This window comes from Bos grunniens, chromosome 16 (genome assembly GCF_055505025.1).
Source record: "Bos grunniens cultivar Pamir isolate PY7600 chromosome 16, Bosgru_T2T1.0, whole genome shotgun sequence".
Lineage (NCBI taxonomy): Eukaryota > Metazoa > Chordata > Mammalia > Artiodactyla > Bovidae > Bos > Bos grunniens.
In genome coordinates this window covers 15178564-15201251 of record NC_141180.1, presented here as the reverse complement: position 1 = coordinate 15201251, position 22688 = coordinate 15178564, and the positions used below count along the sequence as shown (strand labels likewise).

The 22688-nt window shown below is 43.5% G+C and overlaps 1 protein-coding gene across 1 annotated transcript in view; it reads right to left on the bottom strand.

The window, feature by feature from the left end:
- The window catches only part of NIBAN1 (niban apoptosis regulator 1), a 183889-nt gene that overhangs the window by 6913 nt on the left and 154288 nt on the right, over positions 1 to 22688 (bottom strand). Inside the window, exons 7-13 of the mRNA XM_086343407.1 lie at positions 18546 to 18650; positions 18071 to 18233; positions 12652 to 12839; positions 8086 to 8247; positions 6402 to 6512; positions 4160 to 4267; positions 48 to 159 (exon numbers count right to left, since the gene is read on the bottom strand). Coding sequence (XP_086199533.1) covers positions 48 to 159; positions 4160 to 4267; positions 6402 to 6512; positions 8086 to 8247; positions 12652 to 12839; positions 18071 to 18233; positions 18546 to 18650 — 949 coding nt within the window. The remainder of the gene's footprint in view (positions 1 to 47; positions 160 to 4159; positions 4268 to 6401; positions 6513 to 8085; positions 8248 to 12651; positions 12840 to 18070; positions 18234 to 18545; positions 18651 to 22688) is intronic.

Here is a 22688-nt window from a genome sequence, read left to right as displayed (position 1 = left end):
GCCCCTCTATCTAGAGCTTTCTCCAGCAGCAGGGAAACCCTCCATACCTTTCAGACTTTCATCTAGGAGGATCTGATGTAAAATCTCCTCGTAGACATTTTCAACATGGATCATATTGGTGTGATCTGCAAAGATGTACTGCTCATATTTCTGAAGCTCCTGGAGAAGGAGAGATAAGAAGATAAAGGGGACAACACATGAGACACCAGTTTGCAGAGGAGCTCTGGAAAGGACAGCTGTCCCTCTTGTTCCCCCTTGGAGTGTGAAGCATTGGTCACCTGCTTCCTTCCCCCAGACACCATGCCCTGGACTGGGTTCACGCTCTATGCCCTTCGAGGGGGCAGACACCAGAGACCCTGATGTCTCAAGGCCTTGTCAGTGGGTCTGGACGTTTCCTTCTTTTTCTTCTTTCTTAATGCCAACAGTACTTTACTAAGGTGTAAGCTATACTGAGAAAAATGCGCACGTTTTAAAAGTAGAGCTCAACAACTTTAAATATATAAATATACTCAGATAACCATAACCCAGATCAAGGTAAACATTTCCATCACCCCTTTTTCCAGTCTAGACTACTCACCAAGAGATTAAGCTCTGATGTTGTGTCTATCACACTAGATTAGTTTTCCTTGTTATTTAACTTTGTACAAAATGGAATCCTGTACTCTTTTTTTGTGTTTGTTTTTGGAGGTTCATCCATGTTGCTGCATGTATCAGTAGTTCATTCTTTTTTACTGATAAATGGCACTCATTATATGGACAAGCTAAAGCTGTCTCTATTCCTACTGCTGGATATTGACTGTTACGAACATAGTTGCTATTGATATTCTTGTGTATGATTTTGTGGATTTAGGGCTTACTTGAGTGTATACCTAGAAGTGAGATTGCTGGGTCCTAGAGCAGATGTCGGAGAAGGCAATGGCAACCCACTCCAGTACTCTTGCCTGGAAAATCCCATGGACGGAGGAGCCTGGTAGGCTGCAGTCCATGGGGTCGCTAAGAGTCGGACACGACTGAAGTGATGCAGCAGCAGCAGCAGCGTAGATGTATGTTTAACTCTTAGGATGCGTCCCGTTCTCAGGTGTGGAGAATCCCTAGTCACAGACTCTCGAGAAACAGTCTCCTCTTCCCCTCCAGCTGGCCCGGAAACTCCATGATTCTAAGACAATCCAGGCATCACACAAAATCCTTTAACACTTCCTGCTTTCCAAGGGTCTCCACGTGGCTTGCCTTTTATCAGCATGAGGTCAAGGAAGGGATCAAAATGAGCCAAGTCATATCCGTGTGATTAACTCCATAACGCTTGCCCCTGACAGTGCAGGATGGAGGCCCCTGACCCCTGGTTCTTACAGAGCCAGGGTCTTAGCAGTGGGATTCGATGGCTTTTGCCTGGAGGGAGGAGATTTACAGCAGGCCATCAGACGCCACCTCATTCAGACTCTCAGAGCCAGGACAGGGGGGTCTGTAGCCCAGGACCGGATCCCAGTGGGTAATAATGGGACCCCTTTCTGCCCACCCTAGGGAAAGCCACAGGATTAAAGAGACATGAGCTTCCATGACCCTGAGAGGGTCTATGGGATAAGACTGACACACGGATAAGAGCCACATGGGCAGAGCGCAGCTCAGGGACTGCACACTGCCCTGGCCTGGCTGCGGGGCCCTGGGCAAGCCAGCTCACGGCTCTGTGCCTCTCTCTTCTTCTGCAAAACGAGGTTTGTGTCTTTCATCTCCCCACGTGATCTTCCACTCCTTAGTTCCCTGTTATTCATCCCTCAGGACTGGGAGAAAACATGGCTCTGGGAAGTCCTCTCCATCTGCATAGGCAGAGCTGGGCACCCTCTTCCGAACTCGGTCACCTCTCTTCCCCACAAAGTTCCTGCCCTGCTCATCGCAAAGTGCGCTCTGTGCCTGTCTGCTGTCTCTAGGCTGTGAAGCCCAGGACAAAACAGGGACGCTGGCTGGACACGTGCCTGGATCATGCTTATACATGTTCGCTGAATAAATAGCAGGCCTTTGAACTTTCAACCAGCTAAGTAATTGTGTGGAAAAGAATCATTCCGAGGGGCACTTATCCTGTTGTGATGTGCACAACTTCACAAAACAGGTTTTCTATATTGAATTGACTGAATCGTGACACATATTAATTTCCTGGATCTGTTAAATCGGAATTAAAAAAAAAAATCTCCCCAGGCAGTTCTAACGTGCAGCCTGGGTTAAGTACCGCAGATCTTAGAACCTAGGGAAATACACTCGAGTAAACTAAAGACTCTTTGCCTGAAGCAAATGCTCCCCTAGTTCACCCTCTCTGTAAATCCAGATGTTTTTTACATTTCTTGGTACTGGTACACTATTTCTCATTACTGAAAATGCCAGGCCTCAATTTCTCTCCAAACCGGTCTCTCTTGATTAAAAATCACAAGCGCCTCTTAGAGATTTGGTATAACTCTGCAGATGGCTGGAGAGAGAGGAGCATACAGGAAGAGGGTTTTTTTTAACCCTTCTCCTCTCTTGGGAGGACGTGGCTCCAAGGCCCCCACATTACTTTGGGGATTGGAAAATAAAAATACCCTACACAGAACGTCTGCATGCAGACATGTCCAAGGTGGACCGAGTCATCCTTTGAATGGCTGGACTTTTCCAGCCATAAGATGGAAAATCATATAGGCAAGAGACAATCATATAGGTAGATTCTTTACTGCCCTGACTTGATCAAACCTTTTCTATGAAAGAAATTTACCCTCAGAAATAAGTGCCAGGTACTTGGTATGCCTCTGGCTTTCTGAAGAAAAACAGTATGTATAGAATATAAAAATGATCAAGGAAATTTTTCCAATAAAATAACTCATGCAATGGACTTTAATGTTCCAATGTTTGGAGACTCTCTAAGCCGCAAAAAAGCCCTTTTTAAATTCTAAAAAGCTCTTTAGTATTTGTGCCAAGAGGGAGCCAGCCTTGCAAAGGTCCCAGCTTGCATAACATGAAGCAGCAGAAAAAGTAGTAGTAAATACCATTTATTGAGCACATCCCATGTTATCAAATGAGTGTGAGCTGAGTTCAAACTCTGGTGGATTCCAGCTCTGCGACTTTGGTCCCATTACTTAACCCCTCAGGTGCAATGAGGACATAAACGGTACCTGCTCACAGGGTTGTCATGAGGATCAACAAGACAATCCATACAAAGTGCTGAGCACGTGGTAAGCACTCATCGAATGGTCACTGTGTCACCCTGGGCTTCTCAGTCTTAAGAAGGATACTGCAAAGTATTATTACCTCCATTTTCTAGATGAAATCTAGGCCAAGAGAGAGGAAAAAGCTCTTGCCCAAGGCCCCAGAGCTGATTATGTGGAAGAGCCGGGACTTGAACCCAGGTCTTGACCTGGCCTCTTTAGTCTGCTCACTTGTGACCCTGCACTGAAGATGTGACCTAGTCACACCTTCACAAGCATGGCTGTCACTAGCTGCCTAGTGTTCACAGAAGCTTTCGATGGTTTTAGTTTCATTGACTTCGGTAAGCAAATATTACTGAAATTACAAATATCCTTCTGAAATTGTGTGACTTAAGGTCTTTTCCTGGATGGAGTGGTCAAGTTTCAGAGGCTGTGTTGGGCCTGTGGTGGGTGGGTGGGGGTGGGGGGTGTCACACCATAATAAGGAACAATCCGTAGGCACTCTATTGTAACCCTTAACTTGGTTCAAACTCAGATCATTACCCTTTGAGATTCTGTCTTGTCCAAGGGTTGGCAAATCTAGACAGCTGCTTGCCTTTGTAAATAAAGTTTTATTGGAACACAGACTGCACATCTGTTTATGGGTCATCGGAAATGGCAACCCAGTCCAGTGTTCTTGCCTGGAGAATCCCAGGGACGGGGGAGCCTGGTGGGCTGCCCTCTATGGGGTTGCACAGAGTCGGACACGACTGAAGCGACTTAGCAGCAGCAGCAGCAGCATGGCTGCATTTGTGCTATCACGGCAGAACTGTGTGATTGCAACAGAAATTATATGGCCGTGAAGCCTAAAATACCTGCCACCTGACCACTTACAGGAAAAGTGTGTTGACCCCCTCCCTGGTCATCTACTGCTTGTAAGTGCATCATGGCCAAAAAAAATTTACTTGAACTTCAAAGGCAACAAAAGCAGGTTCTGGAGTAACCCATCTCCTTACTGGTTTGCACACGGATGCCAGTGCCTTCTGCAGGGTGGGAAGTGTGATTTGAACCAACGCCTCTTGAAATATCCTCTTCCGGATGGTGCTGCTGTCATAATCATATTGCTGTCGGTACAGAGATAGAAATGTATGCTAAATACAACGTTACAACCTGTTAACTTTTGCGTAAACAAAAAACTCAGCAACTCACTTCGTCTCCCTTCCCACCCCCACCCTCCCATCCTAATTACTGAGGACTCTAGTGGTGTTCAAAGGTTTCAGAGATCTTTCTATGCAGTTCTCTCACATTGCAGGTAGAGCTTATGACTGATAATGACCCATCTCCGCCTCCCCTATTACAGATACGAAAACTGAGGTAAGATCAAAGCAGAGCATTATTATAAAGTTGAAGACAAAACTAGGGGATGGGTTAAAACTTCATCACCCCTGTCTTGGGTTGGTGCATGGGAGCCATGATCATCTCCTTCCTTCACTCTACATCCTGAAGGGGAATTGGTAGGTTGTAATGATTTCTGCCAAAGAAGAGAGTGGCTCACAGCTACATTAGCACTGTGGTATGTTCAACAAAGAAGTTCAGTATCTAGAATAGGAAAGAGGATGTCCTATTGACACATGGAACAGCCAAGTCTAGAGACCCGGGTTTGATTTTAAAGGGGGTTCAGGGAGAGGGCACAGATAAACTGAGCATAGCCACAGGGATGTGTGCAGAATGGTCAGGCCAAACAAAGGACGGTTACAGAGATTTATGCCAGAGGTAACTTGGGGTAAAATCATAGCTGTATTCAAACAACCAATGACTACCATGTGGAAGAAGGGCATGAGAAAAGAGTGTAGAACTAGAATTCTCAGTGGTGAGAATTATGACTTAGCATTGGGAAGTATGTTCTTGTAGTTTAAAGTGTCCAGAGAAGAGATGGACTTTCCTGAGAGGTAAAAATTGTGTTGCCATGGGAGGGGACATTGACCTTGATACTATCTTTTCTTTCTCAATGGCAAGTTCATTATTTTGTGTGTTACCATGGCAATTATTGCTTTTAATCTCACTGATTTGGTTGCCAGAGTTTCCTACTGCCTGTGAGGTATTAAGATCAGGTCTGAAATTCAGGGACCACCTCCTAGGCTCTGTGAAACTTTGATCTTCTGTTCCAAAGCTCTGCTTAGGGAAAGTAGGTCATAAAAAATTAGTGGACTAAGTTTAGGGATAGTTTTAGCTCAAAGCTCAAGTAGCCTGTTAAGCTTACATAAGTCAAGTTCTTGTGAGGATCAAATGAAACAGGATAAGTTTTTCTAAAAAGCTTAAAGATATGCCCTATATACATGCAAGCTCCTATTATTACAACTATTTTGAGATACACTGATGCACAAAGCACATTTAAAACAATTTCACACAGCAGCTGTCCTTTCCTTGAAGTAGTTCCTTTGCCATGAGGTTTTTCTTTTATAATTTTTTTTATTTTATTTTTTAACTTTAAAATATTGTATTGGTTTTGCCATATATCAACATGATTCCGCCACAGGTATACACGTGTTCCCCATCCTGAACCCTCCTCCCTCCCCGTACCATCTCTCTGGGTCATCCCAGTGCACCAGCCCCAAGCATCCAGTATCGTGCATCGAACCTGGACTGGCGACTCATTTCATATATGATACTATACATGTTTCAATGCCATTCTCCCAAATCATCCCACCCTCTCCCTCTTCCACAGAGTCTACAAGACTGTTCTATACATCAGTGTCTCTTTTGCTGTCTCGTATACAGGGTTATTGTTACCATCTTTCTCAATTTCATGTATATGCATTAGGGTTAGCCATGAGGTTTTGATTTTTCTAAAAACTGTTAATTTAAATGGGTTTTACTGTATTGCAAACTCGGAAGAAAGAGAGTGTGTGTTTTATATTTTCATATTCCATGCAATACCTATCACAATTCTTTGCTTATAGTGGACAGTCAATATCAAGTCTAATTGCTATGTAAGTAAGCCTAAGACATGTCACTTCTGGCTGGTGAATGATGCGAGGACCTGTGGTCCCTAAAGTAGCCACTAGATGGCAGAATAGGCACGACAGTCGAAGGGGAACTGCCGCGAGATGATCGTCACTTGTTACCAGGGAGAAAAGACCAGGCACTGTTTTTAAAAGGGGAGGCAAGTCAAAGAGAGAACTTGATATTTTCCACTTAACAAAAGAAATGAGTCACGTTCTTGCTTCATGCTTCCCGCAAGTGAGAGAACAATTTTACCTTTAAGACTCGGAGCTTAACCTTCTCAATGGCGACTGTGGTTTTGGAGGCCTCTCCTTGGAGATGTGGGGAAAGCAACTGCTCAAAAGTGAATACTGCATTCTCCATCAGCTAAAAACCAAAGCAACACAGAAACAGAGGGCAGTCAGAAGCTGGGATCGCCACCCTCGGGTCAAAGTCAGCTTGGAGAGAAAGGAGGGCATGACCATCGGAGATGGTCACTGCCGTGGGAGTCACCCAGGGCAACAAGTCCTCATTCCACTCTGTGGTCTGTTAAATGCACAAGCCCACAACCACAATGAGATCAGCAGAAGGCTGGGAAACACACACACCTGTACCTGTATGTATACAGGTATGTACACATGTATGTATCTTTTCTTCTCATGTCTCCTTCCACCAGGAACTGGAAAACCCAAGACCATGGGATGGGGGATATCATCATTTCCTGTGGTTATTCCCATCCCCTGCAGCCAGGGCTTAATGAAATGAGGTGGGAGGCTTCTCCAATTATTTTTTGGCTCCATCCTCTCCGTTCAGATGGATGTAAACCATCCCAGCACATCTCTGACTCCACTTTTCACCCTCCCACCCTACTTCTCTCCCTTTCTCTGCCAGGCTGGGAAAGGAGACAGGGTCAAGGTTCAGTGGAGCCCGTGACTGTCACACTCATGGGTTAGGAAATGGAAGTGGTTCCGATTTCTTATTCTCTGCACTTACGCCTGTATCCATTTCACCACTGTCCACTGCTGTCCAAGGAGCTTCAGTTAAGCCGTTGGCCAATTTTGCTCCCCATTCATCTTTAATCCTTCACAACTTAGAGCTTAGATAATAAATAAAATGTGCCACTTAATCCTGCCTATAACTTTTAAGGAGAAAAAAAAAGCTCCTTTCTTCCCCAAGCCTATGATCTGAAAGCATCCAACACAATAGCTTTCCTCTCAGCACTTTCAACGCCATAGTGAATTTATGTAAGAATCTGTCTCACTACCAGCTCCCTGAAGTGGGGTCTGGCACAATGTCCAGCCCACAGGAAGCGCCCCGGGAATATCTGTAAAGTAGAATTGTGCTCTTACGGCTTCAGTGATCCCACCCTTCCTTCTTAGAAAGCGTTAGACTATGGAACGAATTTGTGCTATTCATCCCTGTTCCTAAAGAAAAAGTTCTTTATGGGAAGGAAAAGGAATCTATGAAATAGACTCAAGAAATCCAAATTTAAAATTGTGATTGATTGACTGATTTAACTAGATTACAGAATTGATTCAAGCTAGTGGTTCTTCATTCTGGCTGCATATTAAATGCAGCAGGAATGGGAGTGGGAGAAGTTTTTTGAATTACCAAAAAAATATATCAAAATCACTGGGAGTGTGGCCCAGACATCAGTATTTCTTAAAAGCACCCTAGATGATTCCAATGTGAAGCCAACATTAATAGCACTGACTTGACAAATCAATTAACTATCAATTAATGCTACTCTATTTCCCTGAGACATTTCTTCTCTATGATGCTCATCAACATGGAAAAAATGGAGCCAGCTGGAACAGGACAAAACACGTCGTCACTCAACATGATGGCTAAAGAGAAGGGCCCCATTTCCCCAGCTACGCCAGCACACCTGTCTCATCTGCTGCGCGTGATTCTCTGCAGCCCTATCCTCTTCCACCACAGATGACCCCGCCGCCCCTACCTCTTGCATGTAGTTTTGCGTCCTCTGGACCACCAGATCGATGTGGGGGAACCTGAAGCGGCTCTTGAGATCCTGAAGGTGCTCCTGAAGCAGGTTGACTTTATTGTAACAAGGCTCCATCTTCACGGAATCCAGCGGAAGATCCATAAGCTGCTCTAGATGCTGAATTTCGGTGGAAGGGAAAACAACACACTTTCAGACCTAGGAACTATATTACACCACTCTTGTGTATGTGTGTGCTCAACTGCCAGTCATATCTGATTCCTAGCGACTCCATGGACTGTAGCTCACCAGGCTCCTCTGTCCATGGAATTTCCCAGGCAAGAATACTGAAGTGGGTTGCCATTTCCTCCTCCAGGCGATCTTCCTGACCCAGGGATTGAACCTGCATCTCTTGTGCCTCCTGCATTGGCAGGCAGATTCTTTACCACTGTACCACCTGGGAAGCCCACTGCATGACTATTACATAAATTCTAAACAATCAAATATATGTTATTAGAGTGAATCACTTCTCAGATCCCTATATATGTGATATCTTCATTGTCTTTATTTCCCTCCTTTGATGGGTCCCTAGGACAGCTCTCTTGCCAGGATGGAGACAGGTAGAAGAACCAACTGGACAATGGACACATCCAGGAATGCATTCCATGGGACTCCAGTCTTGTCAAGCTTTTGATGGACTCCAAGTACCCACTTCCAGAGCTCAAGAGTTCAGGAAGTCTCTTTGGCATGTGGAACTGCTGCTGGGCTCACAAGCCTCCAGAGCCTTGATTCATGAGAGATATCCCTCTCAGAAAATCCCAGGGAAGTCAAGATGCCCCCTGGACTCCTGGACTCTGAGAGTAAAGCCAGAGTCTCTGGAGCTCACTGAGGCTCTGTCTGTGCCCAAGGGCTTCTCTCTGCTAGTAGATGGGGGGTGGCGGGATAGGGAGGGAGTGAGATAGGAAGAAGCATGGCCTAGTTTTAAAAACTGGGGTTCCCCATCCTCTAGTCTATACAAGTGATAGCTTGATCGATGAGGCCATGCAATTTCCAGCAAGAGGACAGCAATAGACCTCACCTGCTAGAGACTTTAAGTATTACCAACACAGACTTACACTATGAGTGATTTCACCAACAGAGTGCATCCTATTTTCCAAGCCTATTTAAAACTGATTTTAAAAACTGAATTTTGGAGTTCTAGAATAAATAAGAGGGTGGGTGGAGAAAGAGAAAACAGAAAAGCGTGCTGAAAACACAGGCCTAGGGACAACTGGGGAGTAACAGGGTAACTGTGAACAGACAGGATGTGCTTGCTGTCTGAGTTTCAGGTCACAGAAAAGAGATAAATCTAGATTTCTAGATTTCTCTAAAGAAAAATTTAACAAGGGCCCACGTTCATGGTGCTTGTAAGAGGAAAATATTACTCCCTTAAGAAATGAGTTCTAGAAAACTCCACTGAAGTAGAATTAATGACCAAAACCATGCTGTCAAACTTGCCCCTTGTCAAATAATTTGCAATATGTCTATTTTTTACGATAGCAATTAAACAGACAGGAGAGGAAAAATCAGTTACCACTTTGCTCCTGTCAGATCAGATCAGATCAGATCAGTCGCTCAGTGGTGTCCAACTCTTTGCGATCCCATGAATCACAGCACGCCAGGCCCCTCTGTCCATCACCAACTCCCGGAGTTCACTGACTCATGTCCATCGAGTCAGTGATACCATCCAGCCATCTCATCCTCTGTCGTCCCCTTATCCTCTTGCCCCCAATCCTTCCCAGCATCAGAGTCTTTTCCAATGAGTCAACTCTTCGCATGAGGTGGCCAAAGTACTGGAGTTTCAGCTTCAGCATCATTCCTTCCAAAGAAATCCCAGGCCTGATCTCCTTCAGAATGGACTGGTTGGATCTCCTTGCAGTCCAAGGGACTCTCAAGAGTCTTCTCCAACACCACAGTGCAAGAGCATCAATTCTTCAGCGCTCAGCCTTCTTCACAGTCCAACTCTCACATCCATACATGACCACAGGAAAAATCATAGCCTTGACTAGACGGACCTTTGTTGGCAAAGTAATGTCTCTGCTTTTGAATATGCTATCTAGGTTGGTCATAACTTTCCTTCCAAGGAGTAAACGTCTTTTGATTTCATGGCTGCAGTCACCATCTGCAGTGATTTTGGAACCCCCCAAAAATAAAGTCGGACACTGTTTCCACTGTTTCCCTATTTCCCATGAAGTGATGGGACTGGATGCCATGATCTTTGTTTTCTGAATGTTGAGCTTTAAGCCAACTTTTTCACACTCCACTTTCACCTTCATCAAGAGGCTTTTTAGTTCCTCTTCACTTTCTGCCATAAGGGTGGTGTCATCTGCATATCTGAGGTTATTGATATTTCTCCCTGCAATCTTGATTCCAGCTTGTGCTTCTTCCAGTCCAGCATTTCTCATGATGTACTCTGCATATAAGTTAAATAAACAGGGTGACAATATACAGCCTTGATGTACTCCTTTTCCTATTTGGAACCAGTCTGTTGTTCCATGTCCAGTTCTAACTGTTGCTTCCTGACCTGCATACAAATTTCTCAAGAGGCAGATCAGGTGGTCTGGTATTCCCATCTCTTTCAGAATTTTCCACAGTTTATTGTGATCCACACAGTCAAAGGCTTTGGCATAGTCAATAAAGCAGAAATAGATTTTTTTCTGGAACTCTCTTGCTTTTTCCATGATCCAGCGGATGTTGGCAATTTGATCTCTGGTTCCTCTGCCTTTTCTAAAACCAGCTTGAACATCAGGAAGTTCATGGTTCACATATTGCTGAAGCCTGGCTTGGAGAATTTTGAGCATTACTTTACTAGGGTGTGAGATGAGTGCAATTGTGCGGTAGTTTGAGCATTCTTTGGCATTGCATTTCTTTGGGTAAGACTGGCAAAAAGTTGAACAAGTGATTCCCTAAGGCTGATGAAAAGAAAGTCCTTTATCATGTACAATTGGTGGAAATGTAAAATCTAAATCCTTTTGGGGGGATGTCAATGGAAACATCAGTTAACATGAGAAAAATTCCCACCTTTCAATCTAGCAATCCTGTCCTAGGAATCAGATCCCATATAAATAAAAGCTTCAAAGTAAATGAATATATGTTACAAGGTTATTTATTGCAGCTTTGTTCCTGGTGCTAGCAACATTTGGATGGTTGAATGAATCATGGTATATTGGTACATGAAGTATTATGCAACTGTTACAAAAAATGAACTAGAACTAGAACACTAACTTAAAAACAGTTTCATGAGGTATTTTTGAATAAGAAAACAGAAAAGCAAAGCAATATATACATAATATAATCCCATTTTTCTAAGAGCAAACAACCTAAAAAAATATATCCCACAAAACATGTGTTTTATATGCTATATGAACATGGAGAAAAGCACAGAATAGTGTATGCTAAGTTGTTCACACTAGTTGCTTGAGTTGGAGGAGGGGATGTGGGGGAAGGAGAGAAAGTTAAGTTTTAGAAGGGCTACCATGAGAAACCTCAAAATACTAACAAATGATCTTGTTTATATACAATTTCGTGTATGTATGCATAAAAAAATAAAGGCTTTTTTTTTTTGGTTTTATCCACTGGCTTGACTTGTAGGGATGTTCATCATGATGCTGCAAGTGTAAAATAAAGCTGCCCAGTTATGTCTTTCACTTTAGGATACAGCGAGTCCTCCGGAGGTCTTGTTGAACCAGACTGCTGCTGTGCCCTACTCCAGGGTTTCTGATCTGGTAGCTCATGGGTGCGGCCTGAGAATTTGCATTTTTAGCAGTCATATAATGAGGATGATACTAGTCCCAGGAACATAGTTTGAGAAACATTGGTTTTTGTCATGCTTTTGGAAGCAAATCAATCAAAACACAAAACATATATAAATGAGGATATATGCATATATATTTGTACAGGCAAGGACAAAGCATGTGAAAACACATACTGACCTATTTACATGGGTTAATCCAAGGAGTTAGAAGTGGAGATACTTTAGGAGTTGGGGGTGGGCTAGAATTAGGTGGGTATGAGCGATGGTGATTAATTTTGCCTTTATGTAAATATCTTTGTATACTGTTTAAGTTATACAAGTACCTTCCCTGGTGGCTCAGATGGTAAAGCGTCTGCCTACAATGCGGGAGACCTGGGTTCAATCCCTGGGTCGGGAAGATCCTCTGGAGAAGGAAATGGCAACCCACTCCAGTACCCTTGCCTGGAAAATCCCATTGTTGGAGGAGTGTGGTAGATTACAGTCCATGGGGTCGCAAAGAGTCAGACATGACTGAGCGACTTCACTTTTAAGTTATACAAGCATGTTATTATTTTCATAACATGAAACCATTAATAAAGGAAATCAAGTAGAAGATGGATGAATGGATGAAAGAATAATGTGGATGAATGAAGGACAGAAAGACTAGATGAATAAATGGAAAGGCATATGAATGGAAGGCAGGGAAGAAGAAAAGACAGGAGAGAGAGAAGGAGAAAAAAAAGAATGAATGAATGCAGACAAAGACTCAAAAAAAGACCATTCACACTCCACTCCTTCGCTTCATACCCTACCTCCTTTAGCTGGGCACTGTCTTTGGTGGTCTGAAAGCTCTGGCTAAGTTCATCCACTTCTTTTTCAAAGAGTGAGCGCAGTTCACTGAATCCCGAGCTTACAGGTCCCATCAGCTCCTCCAGAATGGACCCCAGGAATGGCTGCACACTCTCTGCACAGCTTCTCTCTGCTGGCTGAGCCACCATCGCTGAGGTAGGAAATAGCCAGGAAACTGTGAGTGATGGCAAAACTGGATTCAGAGGCACTGGAGCCAGGCCAGGCTGGACAGTGCCCCATGGAGACATGTAACAGCCAACACAAACTCAAGCAGGCAACACAGACGAGCCCAGTGCGTCCTGTGCCGGTACTCACCAGGATGGAAAGCCATCAAAGAGAATCGCTCCTTGAGAACTCGAACAAAGAGAAACCCCTCCCCAAGATTACCTCTGCCCTGGGATGAAATACATTTTTTTGCTTGGTCCTTATGAATAGACAATGCTTAATACAAAAAAATGAAAATGCTAATGACTCATCTATTTCCTATCAATCATCACCATTATAAATTCATAGTTTGTCTTCTAAAAACACATTTATTAGGTTTTTAATTCTTTTTTCTAAGAGTTAATCAGTTGATCTAATTCAATTTTCCTCCCCTCTCCTCAAGGGCCTTTTAAAAAATTCAAGTATGGTTTATTTTTAGGCCAAATGGAAACAAATTCCAATCGGTTTGCCACACCGCCTCCCATCCCCACACCCAATTTTTAAAAACATGCTATTTTTTCCTGATAATCAAGGATGACAAACTTAGTGACAAAAATATAAAGAGTACAGAAAATCATAAAAAGGGACTAAAAGGTTCAGGAGGGAGGGGACACATGTATGCCTATGGCTGATTCATGCTGATGTATGGCAAAAGCCATCACAGTATTGTAAAGTAATTACCTGCCAATTCAAATAAATTTAGGAAAGGATTTAAACAATGTAACCATACTCTTACTTCCCAGAGGAAACACTGCTCTTTGATTTAGAAGAGGACCATAGTAAAGATCCTGATCCAGTACGTCTGGATAAGCCATGGAAATCTGTTTTTTTGTTTGTTTGTTTAAGTGTTGAAGCAATTTTCATGATTAGCCAGGTTGGGAAGTACCGTGGCAGTAAAGGATATCTGAACTGGAAAAGGCTTGAGCTTGCTCTGTGGATGAAAGGCTAGTTTTGTGGAGCTCGGTAAGCCACCGAGCCTTGTTATAGGACCACAGAACTGAGAAGGGAAGTACAGATACATCTTGATGTCCAGGTCCTCATCCTACAGATGGGGAAGGGGGCCGGGAGATGTCAGATGATTCCACCAAGGTCACACCCTAACTTTCAGATCCAGATTCACAATTCAAATGGACTTCTTATTTTCTATTAGCAAATAACTTGCTTATAGTGAGAAAATGGCCACGTTCTCACTTCAATTTGCAGAAATCTTTCACAGGGTTACAAAGGATCAGACTGCCTCTTACTCTGAAAATCTGACATGACCAATACTATTGATATTATGTACTTATAAATATTTGAGATAGAAAATATTAAACAGATCATAGAATTACTAGGGGGAAAAAAACCCTTTCTATTGTATAATTCAATGAAACAATCTATGACTCCTAAAAATAACTAACTTACTTGATACCAAAATGCAAAATTGTTTGCTAGGAGGATAAATGAATTATTTATAAATTAACTCTGGGAGAAGAACTATGTGAAAAGTGTCTAATTGAAATTTCAGAGCAATCATGGTCATGGCTAATATATAGTAAAGATTTAGTAGTTGGCTGGTATGCCCTGCTGGGTAGGGGCAGAGACAGGCACAGAGAGGAGTCGTGGGTGGCCATGCTCCTCTCTGCCAGACCTCCCCCTGCCTATGTACAACCATGGGCTCCAGCCCCCCTCTCTGTGCCTTTATCCAGCGTTCCTTCCACCTCTGCCTTCCTTCCTCCACTTCTGTTTATAAACATCCTACTCACCCCTTCAAGGCCAAGTTCAAATTTCACCCACTCGGAACAGCCTAATGCCCTGAACCACCACCCAGCTTCCTGAACTACAGTCTACTGGTGTTTCCCTAATGACCAAATAAATTTTACATCCCACACAAGTATGCTCTGCTATTTTTCAGGGATGCAGAGATGAATCATGTGTTGTGACACATTAATTCATGAGCCATACATTAATTCAGTTGAGCAGAGTGATGAAGAGAGAAAACCCTGGAGCTGCGGGTTGGGGTTGGTCTGACTGTTTCACATTCTACCTTCGGAATCTCAGGCAAATTACTTCATCTCTACTTCAGTTTTCTTATCTGTAAAATGGGGCTCATAATAGTAAGTACTCTGAAGGTTATGGTGTGGATTAAATGAGTTCGCTGTGTTCAAAATGCTCAGAACTGTGTGTGATCCTCTGGAAGTACTCAGAAACTGTCAGCTCTTACTGTATCTGTGAGTAATATCATCCTTTCCAATCAACTGACATTAAAACATTCCTCTCATTGTCAGGGGCCCACATGACTTTTTTTGAAGCTGAAGTGGTTCCTGCCTGGGAATCATTGTGCCCTCTGTTCTTGCCTCTTTTGTGGCATTTTTCATATTTTTTCCTTCTGTTTTGGTGTCTGTGATGTGACTTTTACTCTCTTCTACTTCTCTTCTTCCTAGGCGCCTCATAGGCCTTGTATTCAGCAGGGGCAGGATAAATGCTTATTAAATGATTCAGTATTCATGCAGCAGAATTTAAGCCAAGAATCACATGGGAGGAAATGGAGAGAAAGCTACTTTAATACTCCCGAAGTTTTTTTGAAATCCAAAGCCCTTTATCAATGCAGCTCGATGTGCACTTTCTTGTTTTAAAGGGGAAGAAAAGAGGCCTGATGAAAATATGTTTCTGATATTCCATTTTTAAAAGATCTGATCATGACTTCCTTTCAAGGCTTCCTTTAGGAAACCAAAACCAGTCCAGGGCAGAATATTTTTCCATCTTATGTGAAGGGATTTAGGCAAGAGAGAGAGACTCATTTAATTCAGGCCAAGAGAATGGCCACCATTAGGCTCAGCTCAGCTCAGCTCCAGTCAACAGGAATGTATTTGGCTGTGGCAGTTTAGTGTTGGCCATTTTAAGTTGTATAAAGCATTTCAACATACAGTCAACTCCAGATCAGTCGTACTAATAAAGGAATAAGAGACCTGGGTAATAGGAACCAGAAAGCAGTCTGAAGTTAATTTATATCTGGCTGGAGAAGGCATCGCATGAACAGATAAACAATAGATTCAGACGCACACGCCTTGGCTCTAGTAATGCCTCCTGCAACCTACTCTCAGGAGGACTTGTTAGAAGAGCCCAGCGTGAGCTAGGCTGCAGTATGAACAGAGCCTGAAGTGTAGAGGATAATCCTCCAAGCGGAAAATCCCATTAGGTTCCACGTCTCTTGAACACAGGAACTAGATCTCCCCTGTTTGCTGCTAAAGCTGCATCACCTTGCTCAGAAAGCACTCGCTTTGTGAATGTCTTTTGAATGAATGACTGAGTGAATAATTTGAAAACTGACTACCTAAGAAAATTGCTGATAAACAATCACAGATAAGCCAGCATGCTTCCCTCTGAAATGATGTTCAGTGTGGTGTGCTTTGGGGTATGTAGGAGGCAGAAGTGTAGAATTTTATTCTGTAGAATTTCTTAGAGGCCATCTAAAGCCTCCTGGGAGGAAAGAGGCAAGCTTTTCTCTGTCAAGGGCCAGGTCAGGAACATTTTCAGCTTTGCCGCCCATATGATCTCAGTTCTAACAACTCAGCTATGCTCCTGCAGTGCCAAAGCAGCCAGACAATACAGAAAGGAGTAGGAACAGCCATCTTCCAGTAAAATGTAACTTATAAAAATAGTGGCAGGCTGGATTTGATCCAAGAGCCTCAGCATGCAGACCCTGATTGCATGGGCCCTTGTGATTTCAAGAGGAGGGCACCAAGGCACAGAGAAATTGAGTGATCTCCCTGAACCCACATACCCAGCTGACATTAGAGCTGGGGCCACAGAGGGTCCCTGATTTAGGACGGTTCAACTTTCAAGCTTTCAAGTTTACAACGAGGTGAAGAAAGCATTACCCATTCAGCAGAAGTGTTAGTTGCTCAGTTGTATCTGACTCTTTGTGACCCCACAAACTGTAGCCCACCAGGCTCCTCTATCTATGAGATTTCCCAGGCAAGAATACTGGAGAGGGTTGCCATTCCCTCCTCTATGGAATCTTCCTCACCCAGGGATCAAACCTGGGTCTCTTGCATTGCAGGCAGATTCTTTACTGTCTGGGCCACCGGGGAAACTACTTCAGATTTTGAAATCTGATCTCTTCCGGAGCAGGTGAGATGCAGTATGATGCTCTTTTTGGGATGCTGGGCAGGGTTAACAGCCACGGCTCCCATCAGGGACAGGATCACAGGCATAAACAACCAACCCACTGACAGCCATTCTGTACCCAGACAAACCTTTTTGTTTTTCCCCTTCAATACACTATTCAATAAATTACATGAGCTATTCAACACTTTATAATAAAACAGATCTTGCGTTAGGTGATTTTTCCCAACTATATGCTGATATACGTGTTCTGGGCGTGTTTAAGGTAACTAGGCTAAGCTATGATATTGGGTAGGTCAAGCGTATTAAATGCCTGCATTTCAATTATGATGAGTTTATTGGCTCGTAACCCTATGATAAGTGGAGGAAGATCTAGAAGATCTAGATTTATTGACTCTAACCCAAAAGCTTTTTTTCTTATTAAAGGAAAATCCATTATTCACTGATTTGGATATTCACTGTGAGTCTGCATACACCAGACACGATACTAAGCACAAGGAATACCTGAGTAAACCGGGGTGGCATGGCCCTACTCTTTAAGAGCTTACAGCAGGTGGAGGGCAGGGCAGAGCCATTACAATTTGGTGTAAGAGGTACAGGATCAGGACATACAGGCACCACTACAGGCAAAAGGCACTATGCCCTCCAGCCTGTGTCACTGAAGTTTCCATGGGGAGGTCCAGACCCTTAACAGCACCACTAGCATGCTCCTATTACAAGTATTACCACTTTCTCCCAAAGTCCCTCAGTTTAATTCTCCTCTGAAACTATGAATTCTCACCATGTACATGCTAAGTCACTTCAGTCGTGTCCGACTCTGCAACCCTATGGACTGTAGCCCGCCGAGCTCCCCTGTCCATGGGCTTCTCAAGGCCAGGATGCTAGAGTGGGTTGCTGTGCCCTCCTCCAGGGGATCTTCCCGACCCAGGGATCAAACCCACATCTCTTACGTCTCCTGCACTGGCAGAAGGGTTCTTTACCACTAGCGCCACTTGGGACATCTCACCCTGTGGAAGAGCTTTAAATGCACAGCTTATCTAGCTCATAGGAGCAGGCATTATCTCCACTGACCTTTGATCTTTCCAATTAAGAAGTTCTTTGAGTTCACAATCTGATCCATGTCTGAACGGATGGTTCCTTCCAGGCCCTTTGTCAGAGCCCTGCACTCCTCCTTCAAGGCGCTTAATCCTTCTGAAACTCGATGCTGAACCAGGTGGTAGGCCTCTTCAAGGAGCTGGAACAGAGAACAGCACACAGATTGGAGCTCTGTCATGTGTCAGAGCCTGATGGAGTCAAGCACAGGAGGGCGGGTTAATCACAGATGATCGCAACATAAACAAAACCGTGTGCACATTCTAATTTTTCTTTCAAAGTCTGAGTTTGTTTGGATTAGTCCTGATGTATATGAGACTGAGCAGACTGGGCAGTTCTCCACCCAGGGAAGGAATTACGTATTAAAAAAAAAGAAAAACAAGACCTTAAAAAGAGAAGGGAAGGGAATGTTCATTTTGAGCAGCAGAGCTGGCCAAGCAGAATCATCACTCACCCCAAACCAGGCCCTCTTCCTGTCGTTCTTCTTCCCCTTCATTTTAGGCAGGATGTCTGTCTGAAGGGTTGGCATGAGCTCCTCCATCACCAGGTTACTCAGGATCTGTCGAGAGGAAGACAGCCACTATATCTGTGTCTCTATTTCTACTTGCCAAGGCAGAAGTGAGGGGTGGGATGAATTGGGAGATTGGGACTGACATATATATACCACTACGTATAAAATAGATAACTAATGAGAACCTACTGTAGAGCACGGGGAACTCTACTCAATACTCTGTGGTAACCTATAAACCTATAAGGGAAGGAAATCTAAAAAAGAGGAGATATATGTATAGACATAGCTGATTCACTTTGCTGTACAGCAGAAAATAACACAATGTTGTAAAGCAGCTATACTCAAATTAAAAAAAAAATGCTTAAGTGAAAAAACAAAACAAAGAGGAAGAAGAAAGCCTCAGAGCTGGGTTAGCTGGTAACACCTAAATCTGCACATCAGGCCAACTGAAGGTGTCATAACTGGCCACCCCTGTCCTGAATATTCATTGGAAGGACTCATGCTGAAGCTCCAATATTTTGGCCACCTGATACATAAAAACGAACTCATTGGAAAAGACTTTGATGCTGGGAAAGATTGAAGGCAGGAGGAGAAGGGGATGACAGAGGATGAGATGGTTGCATGGCATCACTGACTCAATGGACATGAGTTTGAGCAAACTCCAGGAGTTGGTAATGGACAGAGAAGCCTGGCGTGCTACCGTCCATGGGGTCTCAAAGAGTCGGACACGACTGAGTGACTGAACTGACTGACTGTCCTGGCTACCTAAGATTGTCCTGCACTCCATGAAATCTGTTAGGTTAATAGTTTAACTCTGAGTCTGAGACCTCAGAAATCTCTAGGAAGAGTCATAGAGGGTAAATGTTCTAAATATCTGCAGGGAACAGTCACGCCTGCTGACATTTTCCCGCTGGAAAGGACAAATTCCTCAACTTGAACTTCTACTATTTGAAATGGAACAATCTAATGCATTTAGGATAAGAGAGGAAACATCAATTATGGATAAGGGTATCCTTAGCAAAATTGTGAAGGGAGTAAGGCTTGGTTTTGGCAGCTTGAATCCTTGTCTGTATCCCCTGAGACCATTGTTTCCTCTTGAACTTTTCTGGGATCTAAGTGTCTTCATGCTCTTTGTCCCTACTACACCCTGAATCCCATCTCCATCTTCTTTAAAGTTTAGGAAAAGAAGGGAGTAACAAATACTTTGGAACAACTGGACATTGGTGGGATGAGAATACGGGAGAGGGGGTGTATACAGTTTTCAGAGTATTTTTTTCAATTGTTCCCAAGTCTTTCCTACAAATTTGCTTGGCTCAATGGAAGTGTTTCTTTTGAACGTGAGCAGTGATTTACCTGTCTGCACATAAGGCCCCACGTAACACTGGCCTTTCTTCTTTATATTCCCCCAAGGGAACTGGAGCAGTTTTGTTGTTTAGACTTAGATCTGTGGTGAGTTTTGGGGCTCACAGCTCAGCCTTCAGTATCAGGCTGCAGCCCAAGATTTAGAACAAGAATAACTTCGGGAAAGGAGGCAAGCAGAATCATAGTAGAGAATCATTTGACATCTGCTCTGTGAATTGAAAAAAATATTTGTCCAAAATAATTGACCTGCTCATAAACACTCAAATTAAGATTTGGGAAAGACTTTAAGGTCACTGGTCAGCCTCATGCTAGTGGAAATGCTCATGAGGTCACTAGATTTTGACTTTCAAAATGGCTCTGTTTACACGGGCTGTAACAGTCTAGATGAACTGAACAGGAACACTCCCAGGGTGGAGGTGGGTGAGTTGCTCAGTCCGCCTAGGTCTGTGAGTTCCTAGGAGAGAAGGCTGGGAGTCAGTGCAACCGGGGGAGTTCCATCATCTGTGATGTGGAACTTCAGGTGTGACTATGATTATAACAGGGGTAGGATTTCCACTAGTCCTACTAATTCACTGCTGGGGATGTTTGGACCTTTCTTAACCATTATCTGGGGAGCAGTCAAGATGTCAGTTCAGTTGAGTCACTCAGTTGTGTCTGACTCTTTGCGACCCCATGGGCTACAGCATGCCAGGCTTCCCTGTCCATCACCAATCCCTGGAGTTTGCTCAAACTCATGTCCATCGAGTCAGTGATGCCATTTTTGAGGATTTTTGAGGAGTTAAAGAGAAACCTGACATGTGTAAATCGCATAGAAATCAGCAAGTGCCCAAACTGGGTTCAAGTACATAATTAATAATTCATGAACCTTATCTTGCCCAATGGAGTAAATTCTTGTTGGACACACCTGCCCAAGAGTGAGGAAAGCATTGGCATTGGGAGCGTGAGCTAAGAGCCTGAGGAGACTAAAGCCAGAATTTAATTATCCAAATCCATCCTTTTGCAGAGATTGGCTTGAATCTGAGCATGAGTGTGAAGAAGATTTGAAGATGAAAATGTTACACAGTCCAAAGAAAAAAAAATGCTCCATTTGGGTGGGCTTGCAGTTTGCTTTTAGTCTTTCCCATACAATGTTCCAAGAAATTTGGTTCTATTTTATAACTTAAGGGATTGGAAAGGAAATATGTCTGGGAAAAAAAGAAGGGGGATGAGAGTGGGTTGATGGAGAAGGAGGGGCGGGGAGTGTGAGATTAGGGAATAGCCCTTGGGCAGGCAACAGCCAACTCTGTCTCCTCCCAACAGTTCATCTTATTTCTGTATCTGTCAGCCCCAGCCCTCTCTGACTGTGAACTGCTCCTCACCAGCCCAGGACCTGCTCTGGGATTTCCTGCCTTGGTCAGCCCTCCATGAGCAGGGTCCAGAGCCCTGGGGCTACCAGGGAGAAAGCAGTTAATTTAATAAAAACAAATCATATTAATGAAGGGGTTTCCCAACCTTCTTCCTTCAGAATAGAAACCACTGAGTTTTACCATAAGGAACCTAAAAATATTTCCTGTGCTTTAAATAAAAGGGGCGCGTGTGTACATTTAACTGCTGGGATTTAACTGGGAGATTTAAAAATTCCATCACACATATAAGAAACCAAACGCACCATTAGGTTGATGGAAACCAACAATTCCAGGCTCACTCCCTGAGCTGTTCTTCTACAGTTGCTCAGTCGTGTCTGACTTTTTATGACCCCATGGACTGCAGCACACCAGGCTTCCCTGTTCTTCACTATCTCCTGGAGCTTGCTCAAACTCATGTCCATTGAGTCAATGATGTCATCCAACCATCTCATCCTCTGTTGCCCTCTTCTCTTCATGTCCTCAATCCTTCCCAGCATCAGGGTCTTTTCTAAGGAGTCAGTTCTTCGCATCAGGTGGCCAAAGTGTTGGAGCTTCAGCTTCATTCCGTGAAGGCCACACTACATTTACATTCCACATGCTGCAGCTGTGGGGAAGGTGTGAGGCCCAGAAATACTGCCCTCTTTACTGAGGCTGACTCCATGGTCTGACCAGGCTGTTGGCCGCATGCCTTTCGTGTTACTGAGCAACCAAGTGTGAAATAGTGCATTTAAAGCGGGTCACATTCAAGGTCACCAGAAAAAGACGACTTGAACATATGGACAAGGGAAAAATGTGGATAGCTTTCTGGTCTGGAAACCACCCTGATGTGTGGGAATTTTGAGCTGTTCTCTTAGCCCATCTGGTTAATTTAAAAGCAAATAAAAAATAAATCACGTAACTTGTATTTACATTTTCCAAAATGCTTTCCCTCATGACTTCATTTGATACATTTTTAATTGACAAGTAGAAAATATACTGATGCTTTTACTGGGGTACAAATATTTTCACCTTAATAGTCTGTCAGGCAAATTATTCTAAGATATTTGCTTTGCCTGGACACTTGCCTAAAATAACCACCAGCACGAGGGCATGCCATACTTGCTGTATGAGTCATTACTATGAAGATAATAATGTAGCATTGCTGAAAATCTTCTGAATACAGTCTCCGAGGGTAGAAGGGGTTAGGATAATGTTATGGTTAAGTTCTTAGCAGACAGGAAAACAATGCAAATAAATGCAGTGCTTTAAACAAAAGATGTCACATTCTCAAACTCAGTCATGCTATGCCCTTTTTAACTACTTGGTAGCTTCTTTGGGACCTTGACCTGTTTTTTCTGTG